We start from the raw sequence: 21047 nt of genomic DNA on the forward strand, positions 1-21047 counted from the left end.
ATCAGAGATGAGCACTAAAAGGCATGCAAGAGAGAAGGAGGGAGTAGAGCTCAACAAATGTTATATCAACAGGATATTTCAAAGGCTAAGTGACATCTGATAAGATCATCCTTGGGATTACGGCAGAGCAATCTGGCAAGGACACACGATCAGAGCTGGTGGAGAGCAGCAGATCCTGGGATGTCGTAGCTATCTATCTCCTTGTTGGACTGAAATGAAATTCTCATCTCCTCACTGCCTTTATCCCTTTAACTTTTGAGCCTGGGTCAATGGAAATTGCTTAATACTCATATCTTCTTCTCAAGCTCTACACCTAACAGGAGACCATGGGTCTCCGTCTCCTTTCACAGGAGCATAACTCCACCGACCTCAGTGTTACTTGAAGTTATTCCGGTGCGTGTTACTCCTGATTTATACCATCAAGAGAGAATCAGGCTCTGAGGCTACAAAAATCCAACTGCAAATATGCTTCTATTTTTTTGACATTCCATTAACCAGGAACATTTCCCCAAGAGTCTATATTTTATTGTGCCACACTATCATGACATACCCCAGTGCCGCAGAGTCATTAGAGGAGCTGTTATTAGACAAGAATTAGACAAGTACTTAGGCACTCAGGCTGTGGTTTTCAAAGGGGCTTTAAGGAGCAGGGCATACAATTCCCACTGAAATTCAATGGAAATGGGTGCCTAACTCCCAGAGGTCTTGTTGAAATCCCCTGGCCCCAGTCTCGAGGACTGCAACGCAGGCCACCTGAGTCACCATGCTGTTTCCAAATCCTGATCCGATGAGCAACTGTGATAAACAGGAATTCGGAGATTTCAGGATGGCCACACAAACCTTCCCCTAATGTGCAACCAAATGAAAATTCGTAGGATTATTTTCCTGAGAACAGTCTTACAAAAGCAATTGCCCCAGATGAAAAGGCATCAGCAATTTCATCAGTGTGACTGGGGGCCAAATTTCCAAAGGTGTTTAGGGGCCTACCAGATGCAGATAGGTGTCTATAATACCATCTAAAGCAGGTTAGGTACCTAACTCACCTCAAAATCAATAGGAATTAAGCACCTAACCTGCTTAGATGGTTCTGTAAACCTCAATAGGTGCCAATCAGCACCTGTGGGAATCTGGCCCCGTGACTGGTATCCACATGAATAGACACAAAAAACAGCCATTCAACCAGGGTTGGGAGGGCATTTTCCCCCAGCACTGCATATCTGGCCAGATACATTATTTCCATCGCATTCTGAAGCAACAGGAACTGGCCACTGCCAATGGCTGCCTGCTGGACTAATTGGACCAATGCCGTCTGACGACCCTTACACCCATACGGCAAGCTGATGAAATGTCGCTTGGTGGCATTCAATGCCCATCCTGACGGCACATTTGCTTCTACTGTTTGAGGGTCCAAGTGGCCCACTTCCCCTACTATCTGAGGCTCTGGGTTCCCATTGCAAACTCCCAGGACTCCCTGCCTCCTGTCAGCACAAGGGCCTGGGCTCCTAGCAAATCCCGCAAAGCCCGCTGTGGCCCGAACAGACCCAACTTTGGCCGCCAACACCATAGCAGCGGGGGGAAGCGTCTGGGGCAACGTGCCACTTGCGTGCGCGCATGGGGGAAGGTGTCGGGGGAGCAGCACGGGCTCCATCACACTCCAGTCACTGCACAAATCAAGTAAGTTTTATACACACCCTTGCAGGCTCCATTGGAACCCGCTCGCTACATCAGGTTTAGCTCAACCTCTGGGGGAGCAGCTCTCCCTGCAGCCCCTCCCACTCCCAACGCAGAACTTCAGCGACCCCACTCCTTTGCAGACCAGGACAGGCCTTCTCTCTCCTTGCCCAGACACACCGTCACTGTGGTGTTTGAACCCTACCCCAAATCACACTCGTGACTCGTTTTCCTCCTGCCACCCCACCCTGAAAACTGTCCCAACAGCCTCAGATGCCCCTTGTCACCCTCCCATGCAATATGTGCCAGCGAATGAGGACAGGTCCAGCAGACGGGAGCTGCCGGCTCTGCAGACACAACACTGGAGTTTTGCATTTCCTATCCCTCCGTACATCATACGCAGGGGGAACGAGCTACTGCATGCATGCCAATAACTGGAGGAGCCAGCCCAGCCCCAAACCCCCCACTCTGCGCCCAGAGGTGGAAGGAGATCAGAACCAGAACCCCCAGCCGAGAACACCACAAAATAGAGGGCCAGCACTTTATCTAGTAGCGATATCGCCAGCTGGGGCACTTCACATCCGCCCTACATCAGACCAGGACGCCCAGGTGTACTGTAGAAATCTCCCTCAGAGCTATGCTCCACAGACAGCCCTGGGGAGACACCACTGAACTAAGTCGTCTCTGCCGAGGGGGAAGAGAGCTCGTCCTGTGCCCTTTCTCCTTCCATCATGCAACCCATTGGACACACCCTTGACTGATCACTTGGGACATGCCATGCGATCACTTAGCAGGGACAAGACCTGGCCCTTAGCGCGCAATCCCCAGCCTGTTTTCCAGTGCAATGTGTGTAGTTTGTAGCACCATGTGCCCACCCCATTGGGATCTCACGTGTTTTTATTACACAGGGGAGTAAGCAACCTGAGGGCTTCCTTTCACCCAACAGCTCATGAGATGGACTCCGAGGCTGGCTACTGAGAACAACAGGGACCCAGTGAGGCGGCCGGGTTAGAGGCTGAGCATAGCTACAGAAGCTTGCTTCACTGAGTGGGAGAAAGACTAAACAGCCTGTTCTCCCCCACGCCAAACAGCCTGGAGCACCCGAAAAGCAGCCGCCCCACAGCCTCACCTTCCCAGCCCATCACGCCTCTCAGCCTGGCTCTCACCCCTCTCCTCGTCAGATTATTTACTTATATTACTGTAGGGCCGAGAGACAGCTGGGTGCTGCACAGACACACAGCGAGAGACAGCCAGAAGAGTTCACAGTCTCCTCCCCTTCAGGGCTCATCTACACTGCTGAGTTAACTTGAGTCATACCTCCAGCCTTGCCCCCAACTTGGAGTCCCGTCCACACACAAACCCCCTTCACTCAAGTGCCGTGATGCTTTTACCTCAAGTCGGCTGGCCCGTCAGGGGCACAGGCTACAGCTTGAGTCAGCTGCTAACATGACCACTGCGTAGTATAATCCAGTCACTCTGCACAGCTCACGTGAGCTAGGCTAACCCGAGAGGACTGAACTCGCGTTATCTACAAACGCGGTAACTCTGCAGTGAAGACTTCGCTTCAGTTTCCCTTTCCCCACTTCCCTCTCTCACTCCAAGCACCTTTCCCCATCTCTCTCTCACAAACACCGACCCCCCAAACTAACATTTGGGAAACAAGCCCACCTTTGCCAGGCCCTAGCACTCCAAAACCACAAGACATGGCCCCACAATCAGGAGACCGGCTTAAAAATCACAAGTGGTTTTTAAAATAATGCATCTGAGATTCCAGTTATTTTCCCTCCGATTATCGAACCTTTAGGGGGTCATGTTTTCAACCTTTTCTCCAGAAGAATGACAGCCAGAGACTTTTTTTTTCTTTAAATGAAAGCTGATAGTCTCCAGTAATCACCTAACTCTGGGCGCTGTGGACTCAATTAAAAATACACCAAATATCACAAGATCCCTGATAATAAAAAAGAAATCACAAGCTGGCAACAGAGGACGGGGAAAGAGATATGGAATTAACCCATTGGGTGCTGGCCATCTTCCTGCTTACTCTACCTTGGTGTTGTATCCCCTCCTCCTGCTGCGCACACATTGTCTGTCGCTAATGCCTAAGCACTTTGGGGCAGAGGCTGTGTCTTCCTAGGCGCTTGTACAACACCCGGAAGCGTTGCCCCATTCCCCGGGGATTGAAGATAATAAGGCCACCACAGAACGATTCTTGATTTTCTGTGAGCACAACTATTCCTAAAGCAATTTCCTTGTGTCACCTCTTGAAAAGAGCTCTGCGATCCAAACTGCTTTTCATAGCAATTGGTCTTCTCACATCTCTTCTTTTCATCTGGTCTCTTCCTAACTTTTTTCGCCTATGGGCTATCTTATGTTCAGCCTTTACCCAGCTGGCCCTGCCTCGGTTTCACCATAAAGTTGCCAACGATTTTCTCCGTGGCCAGTAGCTGAACCTCAAAGGGATGAGTATGTGTGGGGGAAACATATCCCCTGTTTTTAAATGGTCCCTCACAAACAACATAACCCCTGTGGGATCAGGGAGTCTCCCACTGGAAGTACCTAGCGGAAATTGCAAGCAGCTGGGGCAGAGAGATTGAGGGAGGCCAGGGCTGGAACTTAGAATCAGATAACTGAGGGTGGAGGGACGGAGCGAAGAACCAGTGCATCAGAATTAGGCTCTCTAAGGAATGAGCTGCCAAGGGTTACAGCTAGTCCAGGCCCCACAGTGTGGCTTCTGCTGCCCTGAGCCCTAAGTTATTTACTTAGCCTTGTACCAAATGCAAGCAAGCATGGATAAGCTCCAATTACGAGTGTGCTTAAAAATCCAGGGTTTAACAATATCAAGCCCTCTAATGAGGCAGCGGTGAAATACAATGAAGCAATGATATTCAGCAAGAGTGAAGTGAGGGCTGGCGAAATGTGCTGGATTCACAGCCCTGCAAACGACTGTCCTCTCTTCGCCCAGAGCACAGGTGCAGTACGGGGCGGTGGCAGGACACGCGTCACCGAACGGTCTTCGCAATGCACTTCAGCCTTCTGATGCAAAACCATTCTCACCTCCAAAATAAGAGCCTCACCTCGCCCTTACATAATGCCTTGCCTTTGTCGATATCAAAGCACTTTACAAAGGAGGCCAGTATCATTTCCCCCATCTTATAGATAGGAAAACTGAGGCAAGGAGCAGGAACGTGACTTGCCCGAGGTCAGTGGCAGAGCCAGGAATAGACACCCAACTCTCCAGTGTCCCTGTCTAGAGCTCCAGTCACTAGGCCTGTCTCCATGCCTCATTCAGCGCTCGAGTCTGCCACGAAAGGGGTCAGTTAGTGCCAGCTATGGTGGTGATGGGGACCCCGTTCACTAGAATATTGACCAAGACCATCTAATTCCACCCAAGGATGAGAATGGGCATGTTTCTCTGCTCCGCCACTTCCCAGAAGTGAAGAAACTCACTAACAGCTACCACTGGAACTTCCTTTCCGCCCCCCAGGGTACTAGGCGACCGTGTAACATAGGGCTGGCTGCCCCAGAAGGCCTTCAGCACTGGAGCTCAGCCTTTGGCTGCAGGAGGAACAGCTTCCCTTCCAGTTACATTACAGCATGAAGCAGCCAAATGGTTCGTGCATGTGGCTAGGAGACCTTCTCAGCTGGCTGTGTAATACACAGAGAGTTCACATGGGAGAGGGGAAAGCTCATGATACTGGAGATGTTCCCTGGTGTGGCTGCAGCTGGGTTGAGGCACAGGATGGCCACAAATACAGGTGACCACGAGTGGTTTCACTCTGGAGAATGTCGTACATACAAAGCGTACGCCAAGCTGCTTTGCAGGGATAAATAAGGCAGGACCATGAACACAGCATAAACTCCTGCAGTCAAGGGTGCAAAGCGATCACCTGCTGAAGGAACCACCCTGTCAGAAAGCCAATAAGAGAGAGAGACAAAGAACTTCAGAAGCACAGGCATGGAAATACCTTTTCACAAGGGATTCGGAGCAAGCTGGAGAACCAGGGATGCACAGAGGTACAGATTCTGGGGCCTTAGAGACCAATGAACAGGACCAGTTTTTCAGTTTCACTTCTCTTTCCCTCCACTATCTTTGGGGATTTACCAAGGAAGACACGGGGGGACTGAGGCAGGGGCTTCTTAAAGAGGGGAAAACTTAACTGCAGGGAAGCAGATCCTGGGTGCTGGGGACAGACTGGGCTTTTCCATGTGCTGGGCAGATGCAACTTCAGAACCAGGTTGTCTTTTAATAATCGGACGGCATGTGGAGTGATAGCAACTCACGACTTGCAGGCTTCTGGGCAATCTTCGGGTGAGGAAGAAAGGTCAGAGGACTCCATACTAAGGTGCCTTCTAGGGGCTTATGCCTCCTTTTTTAGTATTCAGCATGGACTGTTAGCACACAGTCGGGCTGCTCTTCCAATATCATTCATTCTTTCCATCCGTTTTTTAAGATACTTGATATTTAAGTCACGTATGGGCTGTATTGCCTATAAAATGTGACCACCAATTATTTCTGCTAGTTAAGTCAGGAATTAGATTCAAGACTGCTAGGGATTATCCAACATATCCAGCATGCTAGTGAAAAAGGAGGCTATCTGGAAACTGAAGATTCTCTTTGAAAGGTAATTTTCATTTCCCAATGCTTATTAATCCTTTTCGTGTCAAGTCAGGTGCATGCAGTCTCTCTCTCTCTCTCACACACACTGTTTTCTGCTTCCACCTCTTAAAAGCCGGTGGGCTCCATTGTTTGTGATATGGGTTGCCATGGAAAAGGTATAAGCAGGGGGTTTTTTTAGTCTTAGGAAATGTCACAGCTCTTGGAGGGAAGCTGAATGAGAACGGGGCCGATTCAGACCCGGTGACAGTGCAAGTTCCCAGATACCACGGCGATGTTCACAAATCATAAATGCCTAGAATTACGACATCCAACTAGATAGCTGGGCAGATAGAGAGCAATAGATCCGCATCCGCCTACCCCCAAGGCTGGATATTTACAAGCATGCCTAGAATATCTGCATTAACGTTTTCAACTCATACTTCTTTTGCCATTTGCCACCGCTTATTTCACACAGTGACCCCTGGCTGCTTGCCAACGGCCGCTACCCTAAACTTGTATAATTTATTCCGGTTTCCATGGCACCTCAAAGGAGATGTAACTTGAACTGACACAACGGTGCTGGGGTGCTTCCCCAGGGCAGGCTCCATGGCTGGAAAGAGACCAGGCAAACCCCTTCCAGCTGAAAACCTGAGATGAGAAATGGATGCCGGCTCATGACCCCACACCTGCATGCAGCTCATGGTTCTTAAGGCCCAGGGCCTGAGAAGCAAAGGTTTGAGCTAAGCGAACCATGCTGATAAAACCAGAGGCAGAGTCAGACGGCTGCTTTCTGTTCATTTGTGAATTATCCTAGTAAAAGTCTATTCCCCATCTGCACCCTGATATGGCCGGGAGTTATGGCTGGGATGGAAGTTATCTGTGTAACCCCCTCAGCCCCCCAATCCCTAGCACTCAAATTGATGCTTACATTCCAGATCCCCTCCTCATGTGCAAAGCAATTTTCTCTAGCCACAGAGTCCCAACCAAATAAATCACCCCACTTACTAACGTTGCCTCGTTTCTTAGAACTCCTTTTCTTTTTCAAGTCCGCGTGGCCATAACTGCAGTTGGATATTAGCCTTAGCGACTGAACAACGACAATGGCGGGGGGAGGTGGATCAAAGACACATGAGCAGCATTCTTTTCAATGTTCACAGCTGAGCACGTGACTTCCCCAAATCTCCATCCTCATCAGGAGCCATTTGCAACCAGAGGGCCAAGTTCTCTGGTGCAAGCTGACGCTGCCCCTCTGGCTTCATCTAAACCAATTTAGACCACTCTGAGTAGGTCATAACTGCAAACTAAGGTGTGACTGCCGCGTGGGTAGGCAGACCTGGGCTAGCTTGCATCTAGTTGCTGCAGGTAAGGACAGCAGTGAAAACTTGGTCGGAGTTGGCAACACAACTAGGTACCAAGTGTCCCCAGCACTTGGGGCCACTCGGGGCAGGCAGCCTAGGCTGGATTCTGCACCGTCATGTCTTCACTACCTGCGCCAGCTGAAACGGGTATATCTCCCCACACTGCAGTCACACCTTAATCTGCGGTGTAGAAGTACCCTCCACGGGTCTCTGTGGTGGGCCTAAAGCTGCCACATCGAGCGCCAACTCCTTTGGGGTGGCCAGCAGCCGATGGTGAAGATCAGAGGGGTGGCCCTGAGCTGCAATGTTCCATTCCTGGTCAGGAAATTCGAGATCTGGAGCCAAAAATCTTCCCATGTTTGGGAACACCGAGATCTAGGGTTTGGTTTTCTCCAGCAGAAACCCTTTGAACCTCAGAGCCCAGGGTCTCCAAATAGGTTTGGGCCCCAGCTATTTACCTCTTGTTTTTACCTGACTCACGGGGCCCCTTGTGCTTTTGCAACACACACACACACACACACACCCTCAGCCCCCTACTGCCTCTTTCATTCCTAAAAACAAAATGTGCCTCTCTCCCTGGAAAGAAGCTGCTGTCATCGTCTCAGCGGACACCTCTTTGTCAGAAGGCTATTATTAAAGATGACATTACTGACATTATTTGCTCCATCCATTCAAGATGGGATGAAAGAGGGCAGGTCACGGGGGAATAAAACTCTTATCAATTATTCTTTGTGCATCTTAAAAAAGAAAAATCCAGTTCAAACTTGCCTACTATAGGCCTATTACCTTAGTACTATTTAAAAGCTCCTTTGCTTAAAATATTCGTGCCACCAAGGGGTGCAATTTACATATGATTAATGCTTCTCTTTTCATTCCTAGGTCTGGAGCCTCCCCCCCACCCCCTGAATTCTGACACATAAAACAAAAATTGAAAATAAAGAGTGATCAGAATTCATAGGGAATTAAACCAAACCCAGACTTGCCAACAACAAAGTAAGCATATAACTGCCGCAGACACAAGAGACGTCTCCTCGAAAAGCAATTTACTGCTGAAGTTTTTAAAAGGGATGGAAGACTGAAACGAAAGTGCAGAAAGATATTACGATCGGAAAGCGGATGGGGGCAAGCTGTTACAGCTCCTTTGGAAAGGAAACAAGTGAAATTGTGTATTTTAATTAAAGACAAGGAACAGGGGATGTGCTGTGATCTGTGGCATCAGTCTTTCTCAGTAAATGCTTCCTGTTAAATCAGCTTTAGCTACAAACCGGCTTCCGTTCAGCTTGACTTTCAGCTTTGTCCCCTTTGTTCACCAGAGACCACGCAGAGTCTGGAACTGTGTGTGTAGCATTTCTTAACGTACACGGTCTTCATCAGTGCTACAGCAGCTGCCACCCCCATAGATTCATAGATATTTAGGTCAGAAGGGACCACTATGATCATCTAGTCTGACCTCCTGCACAACGCAGGCCACAGAATTTCACCCACCACTCCTGCAAAAAACTTCACACCTATGTCTGTGCTATTGAAGTCCCCAAATCGTAGTTTAAAGACTTTAAGGAGCAGAGACTCCTCCAGCAAGTGACCCGTGCCCCATGCTACAGAGGAAGGCAAAAAACCTCCAGGGCCTCTTCTGCCCTGGAGGAAAATTCCTTCCCGACCCCAAATATGGCGATCAGCTAAACCCTGAGCATATGGGCAAAGATTCATCAGCCAGATACTACAGAAAATTCTTTCCCGGGTAACTCGGATCCCACCCCATCTAATATCCCATCACAGGCCATTGGGCCTATTTACCACGAATATTTAATTATCAAAACCATGTTATCCCATCATACCATCTCCTCCATAAACTTATCGAGTTTAATCTTAAAGCCAGATAGGTCTTTTGCCCGCACTGCTTCCCTTGGAAGACTATTCCATGTTCCCTGGCCAACAATTTCAGATTACGTATGTGAGGTGGAATCAGCAATGGGGTTGGAGGGCTGTGAGGAAAGCAGCTCCTCCCCTCCTCTGCCCTGGGCTCCCGACGGATCCAGGCAACCCCAGGATTTTGCAGCTCTCAGTCAGCGAGGTACGACCCCCTCAGCGAGGTACGACCCTAGCCGACAGGCAAGCCAACTTCTTACATTTAAAGGGGTGGCACACAGCAAGCCAACCCACGCACCTACAATCCACCCCCAGCTAGGAAAGGCCATCGATCTCATGCTGCCCTTGTCTCAGCTGGGGGAGGGGGTGAAGATCCCCAGCTCCCAGCAATTCCAGTCCTTGGACCCAAAATGGGAAGATCCCAGGACTTCAGACAACCGCCCCTGCCCTTCCGCCAGTGGCTCAGCTTCCCTCTTTCAGCTCTCTAGCCTCTTCTGAGTCTTGGAGGGGCAGCTGGTCACGCCCACTGCCCCATCCCGTTGCTTTGTGTGGAAGGGGGTAGTGCAGAACCTATGCTTGCTGCCCGCTTCTCTTGACCTGAGAGGGCAGGCAACTGAAAATGCCTCGTGGCCCTGCTGCACTGGCCCTTTAACAGTCTCTGGGGCCCAGACCGCACCCCTTAGAGGTTGCTGGGCTAAGGGACCATGGATTCTGCTCTCTAAGCAAAGTGACCTGGAAATATCTTCATTATTGTTAAGCAAATTAGACTCGTCTGGTTGTTGACATGCCTGCAACTGCCCCAATGGCCGCACTCAGCCAATGAAGCGCAAAAGGCCATTTCCGTTCCACATTCACACTCGCAGCCATACGCTGTCAAGAGCCCCCCGGCCCCCAACCAGCTGCACTACGTGGGGTTCAGAGTGAGTATGGGCCCACTGCCGAGATGTCCCCGTGTCCCACTAGGAGATGCTGCAGCTCCAGCTCTCTCTCGGTTCTGCCTGGGCGAACGTGCAAGTTCGTCTCTCACAAGCTTGAAACCAAGGGACCGGGTTTAAAAGGAAGAACAGCAGAGTTATCACCGCAGACAGCTTGAAAAATTGCTGGAGACAGGTAATGGGGAGGCAGGATAATTATGCAGCCAGTTGGCATTCGGGACTGGGGCACAGTGTGGAGGGAACAGAGCTGTTTCCATGGGCCCAGACAGAAAGGCAGCATCACTCAGGCTGGCCACTGGCTCTGACCCGGGAAACTAAAATGGATGGCAGATCTGTCACCACTAGCACAGTATCCTGCTCTCACTTAGGGTAGCAAACGTAATCCCTGCTGCGTAAGCAGGAAAGAACTCAGCCTTGTCTAGGACGGGAATCCGTCACTGGTGTCTAGTGCAGAGCACCAATGCAAACCCCTATGGGAGATGGGCAAAGCCACAATTTGCATTGGCTGAGCTCACCCTTCATGGAAGCTGCACCAAAGCAACCACCAGCTGATAGCTGCTAACTCTGTCTACACTATGGGTTCGCTGTGGGGCTAGGCCGGTTGCTGGCCACTGAATGCTGAAATCAGGAGTAACCCCACTTTAGACAAGGCCTTGGAATAAGTTCTGCTCATTCTGGGAGTGGGAACATTTGGCCAGGGATAAGAGATGCTCAGGAAGGCATTAAGGAGGTGTGAAACTCTGAACTCCTGCCTTTTGCAGAAGTTGCCAAACAAGGCTCCGGAGAGGCGAACGTACACACTTGTGGCTCCAGGGTGCAATGTCGTACAGCTGTCCTGGTGCTTTCAGAGCTGGCCTAAATACCAGCAAGGCAAACAGCTGTTTTGGACCTGGCCCTTTTAGGAGCCTCACATTCAGGTGGGGCTTTGCACCCCAGGCCCTTGTCCTTAGCATGGGGGCTGTAGGGGAGGGACTCTGTGGTAACTACTCTAGTCTTCCAACACCACAACACAGGGGCTGATTCACCCCCCAACTCCCTTCGGGCACCTAAGACTCTCATGAATTGTAAGAGCCTTGGCGGCACAGTGGGGTTTTCCTCCCTCTCAAGCAGGGGTGTCAACTCATTTGGCGGCAGGGGCCAGATTCCAGGTTTGATTACAGTCTGGGGGCCAGAATACAGACTCAGGCCTTCATGCTTCCCCACGGATGTCAAGGGGAGGATTTCACAGAGATTAAGGGGAGAACGTAGCCTTCGCGTCATGAATAAGTTGGCATTGATTATTTATCCAGGACCTCATGGTCCCATTCGGTATCACTTGGTGAGAAGACCTGCTCTCCTTTCGGTTATTGCTGCTCCTGCCTTTTGCTTCTCTCCCTGATTCTTCCCCCTCCCTCTTTCCAAGCTGGGCATTTCCTTCCCTGCCGGGAACTCCCTCCCCACCATTCGAGGGCTCCATTCCCACCCCTTTTCGGATCACTAGACCAGCTACGGAACAGTCAGCATGGACAATACGTTTACTGGACTCTAGAGCTGACAAGCCAATGCAATTAACGGGAGCTCACGCCCAAGTCATTGTTTCAGGCTGTCGGCAGACTCAGGCAGACATGGCATTGGTTTGCACTCACTTCACATCTTGAAAGTTCACTCTGCGGTCAGGAAGGCTACATACGATATTTGCAAACGAAAGCCGAGGCTCTGTACAGAACAGGTCATACAGGCTACATCAACACACCACACAGGCTGGCCCCAGCACAGCCCACGGGGCCTGTGTTTGACAGCTCTACTGCATGTTGATATGCGCATGTGTGGTGGGGTGTGCCCCCCCCAACCCTAGCATAGGAAGGATTAACGAGGCTGAGAAGGGGCCAATTAAGTGGATAGGCTACACCTTAGGGGAATTAAGTGGGCTCAGTAACCCTGGACTGATGATGGAGCCCAGCTGAGAAGGAACAGGTGGGACTATTTAAGAAATATTGAAACTGGAAAAGGTACAGAAAAGGGCAACAAAAATGATTAGGGGTATGGAACCGCTTCCATAGGAGGAGAGATTAAGAAGACTGGGACTGTTCAGCTTGGAAAAGAGATGACTAAGGGGGGGGGGGGCATATGATAGAGGTCTATAAAATCATGACTGGTGTTGAGAAAGTAAATAAGGAAGTGTTATTTACTCCTTATTCTAACAGGAGAACTAGGGGTCAACAAATGACATTAATAGACAGCTGGTTTTAAACAAACAAAAGGAAGTATTTCTTCACACAACGCGCAGTCAACTTGTGGAACTCCTTGCCAGAGGATGTTGTGAAGGCCAAGACTATAACAGGGTTCAAAAAAGAACTAGATAAGTTCATGGAGGATAGGTCCATCAATGGCTATTAGCCAGGATGGGCAGGGATGGTGTCCCCAGCCTCTGTTTGCCAGACACTGGGAATGGGCGACAGGGGATGGATCACTTAATGATTCCCTGTTCTGTTCATTCCTTCTGAATCACCTGGCATTGGCCACTGTTGGAAGACAGGATCCGGGGCTGGATGGACCTTTGGTGTGACCCAGTCTGGCCGTTCTTATTTTGTAGAAAGCCAGGAAGTCAGCAGCGGAAATGGGGCTGCAGTGAAAGAGCCTGCAGCCATGCTCTGGATGCTAGACAGGGAACGAAGGAAACCCAGGGGGAGCGTAGAAACCCCCAGGGTTCCAGGCCCTGAAGGAAGGGTATATCGAGAAGGGTGGTGGAGCAAAAGCCTGAGACCGGTGGTGTAGGAAAAGGCTCAGGAAAACGACAGCAAAGTGGGACATTGCAGACTTTGGCCCTTATTAGAGGGTTCCTGAGCTGGAACCCAGAGTAGAGGGTGGGCCAGGGTTCCCCTACCAAACACTGGGGAAGTGGCACAGACAGGGCAGTGAGGGAGAAGTCAGCCATTTTGGATGGAAAGACGAACAACCCCTGGAATTGAAAAAGCACATTGACCTGGCTGGAGGGCCAAGCTATGAAGACAGAGCTCCCTGAGTAACACAGAGTGAGAGAGGTGGCTGAGCGCCCAAACGGGCGGCAGAAGGATGTGTCGGACGGGGAAGGAGCTAATCCCCAGAGCAGCTAGGAGGAGATGCTCTAGTGGGGATCGTACCAGGTGACAATGTGTAGCACTGTCTCCCACTCGTATGTAAGGGGCGGGCCCACTCACCAGCCAGCGCATCCAGTGAAGTTCCCACCCATGTCTGTTGTTGAGTCCCTTGCCCCAGGGATGCATTTATTGCTCCAACAAAACAGTTCAAAACATTAATCGAAACAGGTGAACCAGGCCCTGCTACCTCGCCTCTCCTAAGGTCTCTTCCCCAGAAGCTTCTGCTGGTGCCTACACAGTAGCAGGTATCCCAGCCAGGTCGTTCGCCTAGCTGGTGGGGCGAGCCCCCTTTACGGGTCTGTTCTCCTGAAGCTCCCCTGCTCTATGCAGATTTCCATCTCACCGGAGTCTTATGAGGACTGGATCATCTTCAGCCCTCACCTGGTCCCTGGCCTCACAGCATCAGCTGATTAGTGTCAGATGGGGCTGGGCTCAACTTGCCTTGTGGCACAGGCCCCCTGGGACAGGACCACTACTGGATTGACCTGAATAGACCACAGACTAGATTGACCTGAAGCACCTAGGAGCCCCGAAGTTCTTCTTGGTGCACAGGATAGTTCAGTCTGAGAACAAGTGTGGGATTCCAATGCATTAGAAACTGGTTCACACCCATCCGCTTGCAGTCCTGCGATTCCCTCCCTTTTAGGCCATTATTTTATTTCAGCTGCATGAGTCTCTTTAAATTACCATGTTCCTCTGAGCCCTTCCTTCCTACCTGCTTAAACAGAAAGTAACCCGCAAAACCTGGCCTCTTAAACCACTGCTAACATCCTGGTACAGTCTCTCCAGAACGAGACAGAACCTCACCGGTTAATGAAACAGAGAGGAGTCACGAGGGCCATCCTTAGAGATAACAAGCAGCCTTTTGGCACGTTGTGTAAACAGTCTGATGGGCTAATTAACCAGGACTTCCGGGATTGTAGAGTGGTTTGAAGCATCATTTTGGAACTGGGTTGCTGGCACAGAATCGGCAGTTTGCCCACATGACTTAAAAAACTGTAAATAAAGATGTCAAATATTTTTCTGACTTTACAGGGATTTTTTAAAAAACTTGTCCCTCAGCTCAAGGTTCACGTTTCATCAAAGACCACGTCAAAATCAGCAGAGTTAGGCCTGGTCTACAGTACGCGATTATGTCAAATTTAGCTGCATTAGGTCGAATTAAAACTAAATCCGTCCACACAACCAACCCGGTTTTGTTGACGTAAAGGGCTCTTAAAACCGGTTTCTGTACTCCACCTTGGCAAGGGGGGTAGCGCTAAAATCGACATCGCTGTTCTGGATTTGAGGTACTGTGGACGCAATTTGATGATATTGGCCTCTGGGAGCTATCCCAGAATGCTATATTGTGACTGCTCTGGACAACACTTTGAACTCAGATGCACTAGCCAGCTAGTCAGGAAAAGCCCCGGGAACTTTTGAATTTCATTTCCTGTTTGGCCAGCGTGGCGAGCTCATCAGCATGGACAGAACGGGAGGTATTGGATCGGATCACTATCTGGGGAGAAGAATCCGTGCAGGCAGAAGTCCGTTCCAAAAGACGAAATGCCAATATATATGCCAAAATCTCCAAAGGCATGGACGGAACCCCGGGCTGGGCTAAGCAGGGCCGGCGGCCAGGTGAACGGAACAAAAATCGGCATGCATGCCGCAGGTTGCCGATCCCTGCGTTAAAGGAGCGTGATGAGAGGAGGCAGGATGCAATGCTGAGGCTAATGGGGAAGCAGACTGACATGCTCATGGGTCTGGTGGAGTGGCAGGAAAGGCAGCAGGAGCACAGACCACCGCTGCAGCCCCTCCCCAAGTTCCATAGCCTCCTCACCCAGACGCCCAAGAACGCGGGGAGGGAGGCTACGGGCACCCAGCCACTCCACCCCAGAGGTTTGCCCAAGCAACAGAAGGCTGGCATTCAATAAGTTTTGAACAGTAGCGTGGCCTTGTCCTTCCCTCCTCCCATCATCCACCACCCCACCCTGTGCTTCCCTCCTCCCCCACCCCTCCCAGACTACCTTGCGAGTTTTCCCACTATTTGTGTGACGAATTAATAAAGAATGCAGGATTTTGAAACAATAATGACTTTATTGCCTCTGAAAGCGGTGATCGAAGAGGGGAGGGCGGTTGGCTTACAGGGAAGCAGAGTCAACCAAGGGGGTGGGTTTTCATCAAAGAGAAACAAACAGAACTGTCACATCGTAGCCTGGCCAGTCATGAAACTGGTTTTCAAAGTGTCTCTGATGCGTAGGGCGCCCAGCTGTGCTTTTCTAACCACCCTGGTGTCTGGCTGTGTGTAGTTGGCCGCCAGGCAATTTGCCTCAACCTCCCACCCAGCCTTAAACGTCTCCCCCTTACTCTCACAGATATGGTGGAGCACACAGCAAGCTGCAATAACAATGGGAATATTGGTTTCGCTGACTTTTCCTTTCACTTTTTAACCGTGGTCCTTGTATGATTCTTACAGTGAGTAAGAAAGAGGTGGGGAGAAGGGAAGTAAAGAAACTGGGGGAAAGGGACAGAGGGGGAAAAGGAGTGGGAAAACACCTTCCGCTTCTTGTCTAGCCCTAGGGGCTCAGAGTGAAACTTCCCCAGGAGTGGAGGGCTCTCAACCTGCCCCTGCTGAATCCTTGGTCTAGGACTTGCTAGAACAATGTCCAGCTCTTTGAGACCTAGTCAGGAAAGACAACTCTTTCTGAAGCCCCTGAGATTGGAGACTGGGATTCCTGCCCCCTACTGCAGGCTTTAGATCCTGCTCTGCTCACTTGCTTTTGCAGGTTCTGCACAAACTGCAGGATAACGCGCGAGGTGTTTACAATGCTCACAACTGCAGCGGTGAGCTGAGCGGGCTCCATGCTTGCAGTGCTATGGCGTCTGCGTGGGCAATCCGGGAAAAAGGGCGCAAAATGATTGTCTGCCATTGCTTTCACGGAGGGAGGGAGGGAGGGGTGACTGAAACCATGTACCCAGAACCACCCGCGACAATGTTTTTGCCCCATCAGGCATTGGGAGCTCAACCCAGAATTCCAATGGGCAGCGGAGACTGCGGGAACTGTGGGATAGCTACCCCCAGTGCACCGCTCCGAAAGTCAACGCTTGCCACGGTACTGTGGACGCACTCCGCCGACTTAATGCGCTTAGTGGGGACACACACAATCGACTGTATAAAATTGCTTCCTAAAAATAGACTTCTATAAAATCGACCTAATTTCGTAGTGTAGACATACCCTTCGAGACAAAAACGTCTTGGCTATTGAGCAGTGATCTGTACATATTGAGTGTACTATTAAGTCGAATTTCCTTGCAAAGGAAATAAACAGGTTGTTCCCTCTTTGTGGCTTCTTTAGGACCTCTGAAGACCTGAACTGTGTTATAAAACTAAAGTTTTCTTTGTTGATTGCTTTTCACCTTTGGTATATCAAGTCGTCCCTGGAAGACGCAGAGAACTGGAGTGGGAGCCTTTTCTGCCCTTAACTGGAAGAGTGAGGATGCTGAATCTTTAACAAAGATTTTCCTCCTAACTGTTAGTTGTGTGTTGGAGCTAAATAAACCAAAGAGTTTAAAAACCCATCTGAATAAGAATTTCTTCTCTCTCCAATTGCTCAGGTTCCAATTGTTACATCATGATATTACTAGTACTCCAGGCATCTACAGGACAGCAGAGGTAAGACCAGCGTAAGACAGATGCAGGAGACATTTTTGTTTTAAAAGCAACAACAAGATGCCTTGCAGGTCTTCCGTACAATTAATAACGTATCTTTTCTTCCCCATTTCTCAAGTCAGCTTAAATTGTACATGGCCTGGAAAGGAAGCTGATGTCATGTCTACACTCGGGGGACTATAGGTATGGCGCCGTAGCTATGCTGATTAACCCCATAGCGTAGTTACATCCTATACCAATGGAAGGGGTTTTTCCATCACTGTAGGAACACTGTAGGAACACCCCCTCCCTGAGCAATGGCAGCTAGGTCAATGGAAGCATTCTTCTGTTGACTTAGCTGCATCTGCACTACGGGTTGGCGTAGCTACCGTGCTCAGAGGCGTGGATTATTCACCCCCCCGAGAGTCATAGCTCCATCAACCTACATTTTCCGGGTACCCCAGGCCTTGGCACTGAAACCACAGCAGCCATGAAAAGTTCAGATATCCTCCCCATTCCACCCCCAAATGCCAAATCAATAAAATAATCTACCCTCCCTGCAGGCCACCCGATTTGCCAGGCAAGCTGCTGTAAGCTTTGCAACAATCAAACTGAGTGGCTTTAACTCATCATGGGCCAGGTTGTAGCCCATCCTGTGCACTCAAATGGTAGTCAGGAGACATAAGGAGCCCCTTACTCCCCTGGGCTGGCTACCCATGCTGGGGGTAGCAGTGGAAAGGAGAGCAGCCCTGGTGGGGCTGCTAAATTAATCTGACTCCGCATGCATGTGGCCAGTGCTCCAGGGAATGTACCAGGTATAAAGCAGGCGCTGGGTACTTTACCCCCCACAACCCCAACACACACACACACACACACACACACCCACCCCTTGGAGCAAGGGGAACTGGGACACAGATTGTGACTCAGGCCTTTTCTGCAGTGAAGACATCAAGATTGCTACCTCACGGCAAAATCCTAGTGCAGATGAGGCTTTTGCCTTGATGTAATTAATGGCGGTCAGCCTCAAGTTGGGGTCCTAGGGTTGTCCTATATGGCTGATCCCTAGAGTAAAGAAGAAATGTTTGCAGCCTTGACCAAATGCGCAGCAACCCATTAACTCATGGTAAAGATGTCCAGTGAAGACGAGCCCTCAGTCGCAACCCATTTGCCAGTCTGCTTGCTTGTGTTTCCAAAACCACTGAACACAACACAGGAGCCTGAAAGCCCAGCCCCCAGACACGAAATACTGTTCTACACCTGCAAAGACGGGTTTTGTATCAAACAGCATTAGCCCTCCCACCCTGCATTCTATCGTCTCCTCCTCTCCTGCCTGTTATGCTCATCACAGTGCTGCTGGAGCACTTGTGTTTGAATGACACCTATTAAAACGAGGGGCACGGGGAAAATGTAGAGTTCCTTATTTTAGATGAATCATTCTTTTGGCGTATCCTATCCGTGGGCCATACATACTCATCGTCCGTAAGCTGTAGCAATTAACACATTTCCCACTGACTCCCACTAACTTTTAATGGGAGCAAAAATTAACACTGACACTGAATGCTTTCCCAAACCTCACCCACGGAGTTTAACCTAGGAAATGACTCAAACTGTATTATGTCAATAAATAAATCACACGGCTGTTTGCCAGTGTGGTAAGGGCACCGGAAAAAAAAGTCGATCAGAGGCCTGGTCCAGTGGTTGCAGTGCCAGCTTGGGGTTTGGGAGACCCAGGCCGAGTTCCTTGCTCTGGTACAGACCTTGGCCAAGACACTGGGCCTCTCTGTGCCTCAGTTCCCCCACTGGCAATGGGGATAAAAGCACTGCCCTACCTCATAGGGGTGTTCAGAGGTTCTCAGACACTATAATAGTGAGACAAGTACCTAGGATAAACCGCATCTCTTCACTTGCCTGAAAACACACATGGCACAAGAGGAAGAAGGATGGCCCCTGGGGTTACTAAACTGGGGCTCGGGAGACCTGGGTTCAATTCTTGGCTCAGCCACTGATTTCCTGTGCGTTTGGGCGAGTTGCTTAATGTCCTTGTGCCTCAGTTCCCCATCTGTATTATGGAGAGAACACCACTTCCTTACCACCCAGGGGCATGGAGGTTAATTCCATGGTGCCTACAAGATGCTCCACGGTTGCAGTGACAGAGGCTATAAGTCCCCGAACAGAACCTCAAACTCCGAATTCCATGGTATCAATGCCTTTGTCATTGTATCTGCCTTTGTCATGAACCTGCAGCAGCGGGCCTTACTAAAACCAACAGTGTTTAAACATACGGTACCTGAAATTACTTCTTCCCTAGATATAGCTGTTCCATGCCTTTACCAGTGAGACATCCCCTCAGCTTTTAAACAGAGCTAGTGACTGGCCTGTTGGCTAAGATCAAGCATGGTACGTATCACTGACATCTGATACATCCTCTACCAAGGGACCACAGCCTGTGCCTGCAAGGAACGGATTAAGTTATCTAATAGGTCTTTTTTATCTTGCACTTCTATGATCCTGTGCCCTCGAGGAGATAAAAAGATGGTAAGCTTAATGAGTCTTGCTTTGAAATTCCAAGCCAAGGCAGGGATACAGATAAAACGACAGACGCTTGTTAACTTACCGCTGCAAACTCCTGATGGGTAGCCTGGGCAGCAAACCGAGCCACGTGATTGACAATGGGAGAGAAGTTGGTTGGTCCATAGAAGCGTATGTGAGGCAGACAGGCTGAGTATGCTTGGACAATGCCTTCCACTCCTTCAAGAGAACCAGACAAACCAGACATTAACTAGACAGCCTCCAGGCCGGCTCCTTGCAGTAACCTTCTACATACACATCAAAATGGATTTCAGATACAATGGGCAGAAGCTTGAGATCACTAAAGCAAAATTTCACTTTGCTACTTATCTTACAGTAGCATCTTGTAGCCCCACCAGAGATCTGAGCCCACTTCTGCGAGAGACCATACAAACAGCACTATACCCGACCAGTCAAACAGACAGGCAACAAGTGGTAAGGGAAACAGACACAGAGAGGTGAAGTTAGTCGAGGTCAGTGGCTGAATCAGGAGTAGACACTAGGTCTCCTGGATTCTAGTCCAGTGCCCTAACCACTGGGCCATACAGTCTACCACCAGTGTTTCTTGAAACCACCTGCTGGCTTCCTCTGGAGTTGTGGATGATCAGAACTTCAGAAAACAAGGCTTCAAATGCCTTTGGCTTCGACAAACCTTTTCCAGCAGACACCTGAGCCCTTGTGGTTAAGAGAGAAAGAGTTTCTAATGCCTGAATTCAGATAGGGCTTCCTTTTGTTTTTTGGAAATATACCAAGCCATGTGAAGAACCTGCCTGAGCAGGAGCACAAATAAATGCCCTTAAAGAATCTCACCATGCCCAAGAAAAAACTGAGGCAGCCATGAAGCAGGGAAAGGGGTGGAGAGAAGCCACACTCAGAGGAACAGTCTGAATGGAAACTTGAACCAAGAAGTTTCACTGAAGTTCTGAAAGTGTTAGAGGAAGCTCTTTTGCTTTCGTTACTGATAGCCCTGCTCAGGTATGTACATGCCGGTCAGGAAGTTAGACTAGGGATACAGGACTGTCTCAGCTCAGGCTACACAAGGAAATAATCCATCCCTGGAGCAGATGCCTTATTGACTGTTCGCCATGGGTGATCATCTGATAAGGATTACACTGGTCTATCCCTACCACGTCCATTGTCTGAACTCTCCCACCTGCTTGCAGGGGACTTCTATTGTTGGCAGCAGATTTACAAGCTTGGGTTATGCAAGCGGCTTGGGGGTGGCTGGCTCTGAAGTTACTGCATTCTCTCTTGTTGGCTTAGGTAGCCGAGAAAAATGTTTTTTTTAAATAAGTTCCTCACTTC

General features: G+C 49.8%; 1 protein-coding gene and 1 non-coding gene across 2 annotated transcripts in view; both read right to left on the minus strand.

Moving 5' to 3' along the window:
- CPNE2 (copine 2) overlaps window positions 1-21047 on the minus strand; it is a 153397-nt gene that overhangs the window by 11567 nt on the left and 120783 nt on the right. The window contains exon 14 of the mRNA XM_074968527.1: window positions 19789-19922. Coding sequence (XP_074824628.1) covers window positions 19789-19922 — 134 coding nt within the window. The remainder of the gene's footprint in view (window positions 1-19788; window positions 19923-21047) is intronic.
- LOC141996938 (small nucleolar RNA SNORA57) lies at window positions 1970-2112 on the minus strand. Its single transcript, XR_012641662.1, has one exon. It is a non-coding gene; the product is annotated as a small nucleolar RNA SNORA57 (small nucleolar RNA).

Source organism: Natator depressus, chromosome 12, assembly GCF_965152275.1.
Source record: "Natator depressus isolate rNatDep1 chromosome 12, rNatDep2.hap1, whole genome shotgun sequence".
NCBI classification, from domain to species: domain Eukaryota; kingdom Metazoa; phylum Chordata; order Testudines; family Cheloniidae; genus Natator; species Natator depressus.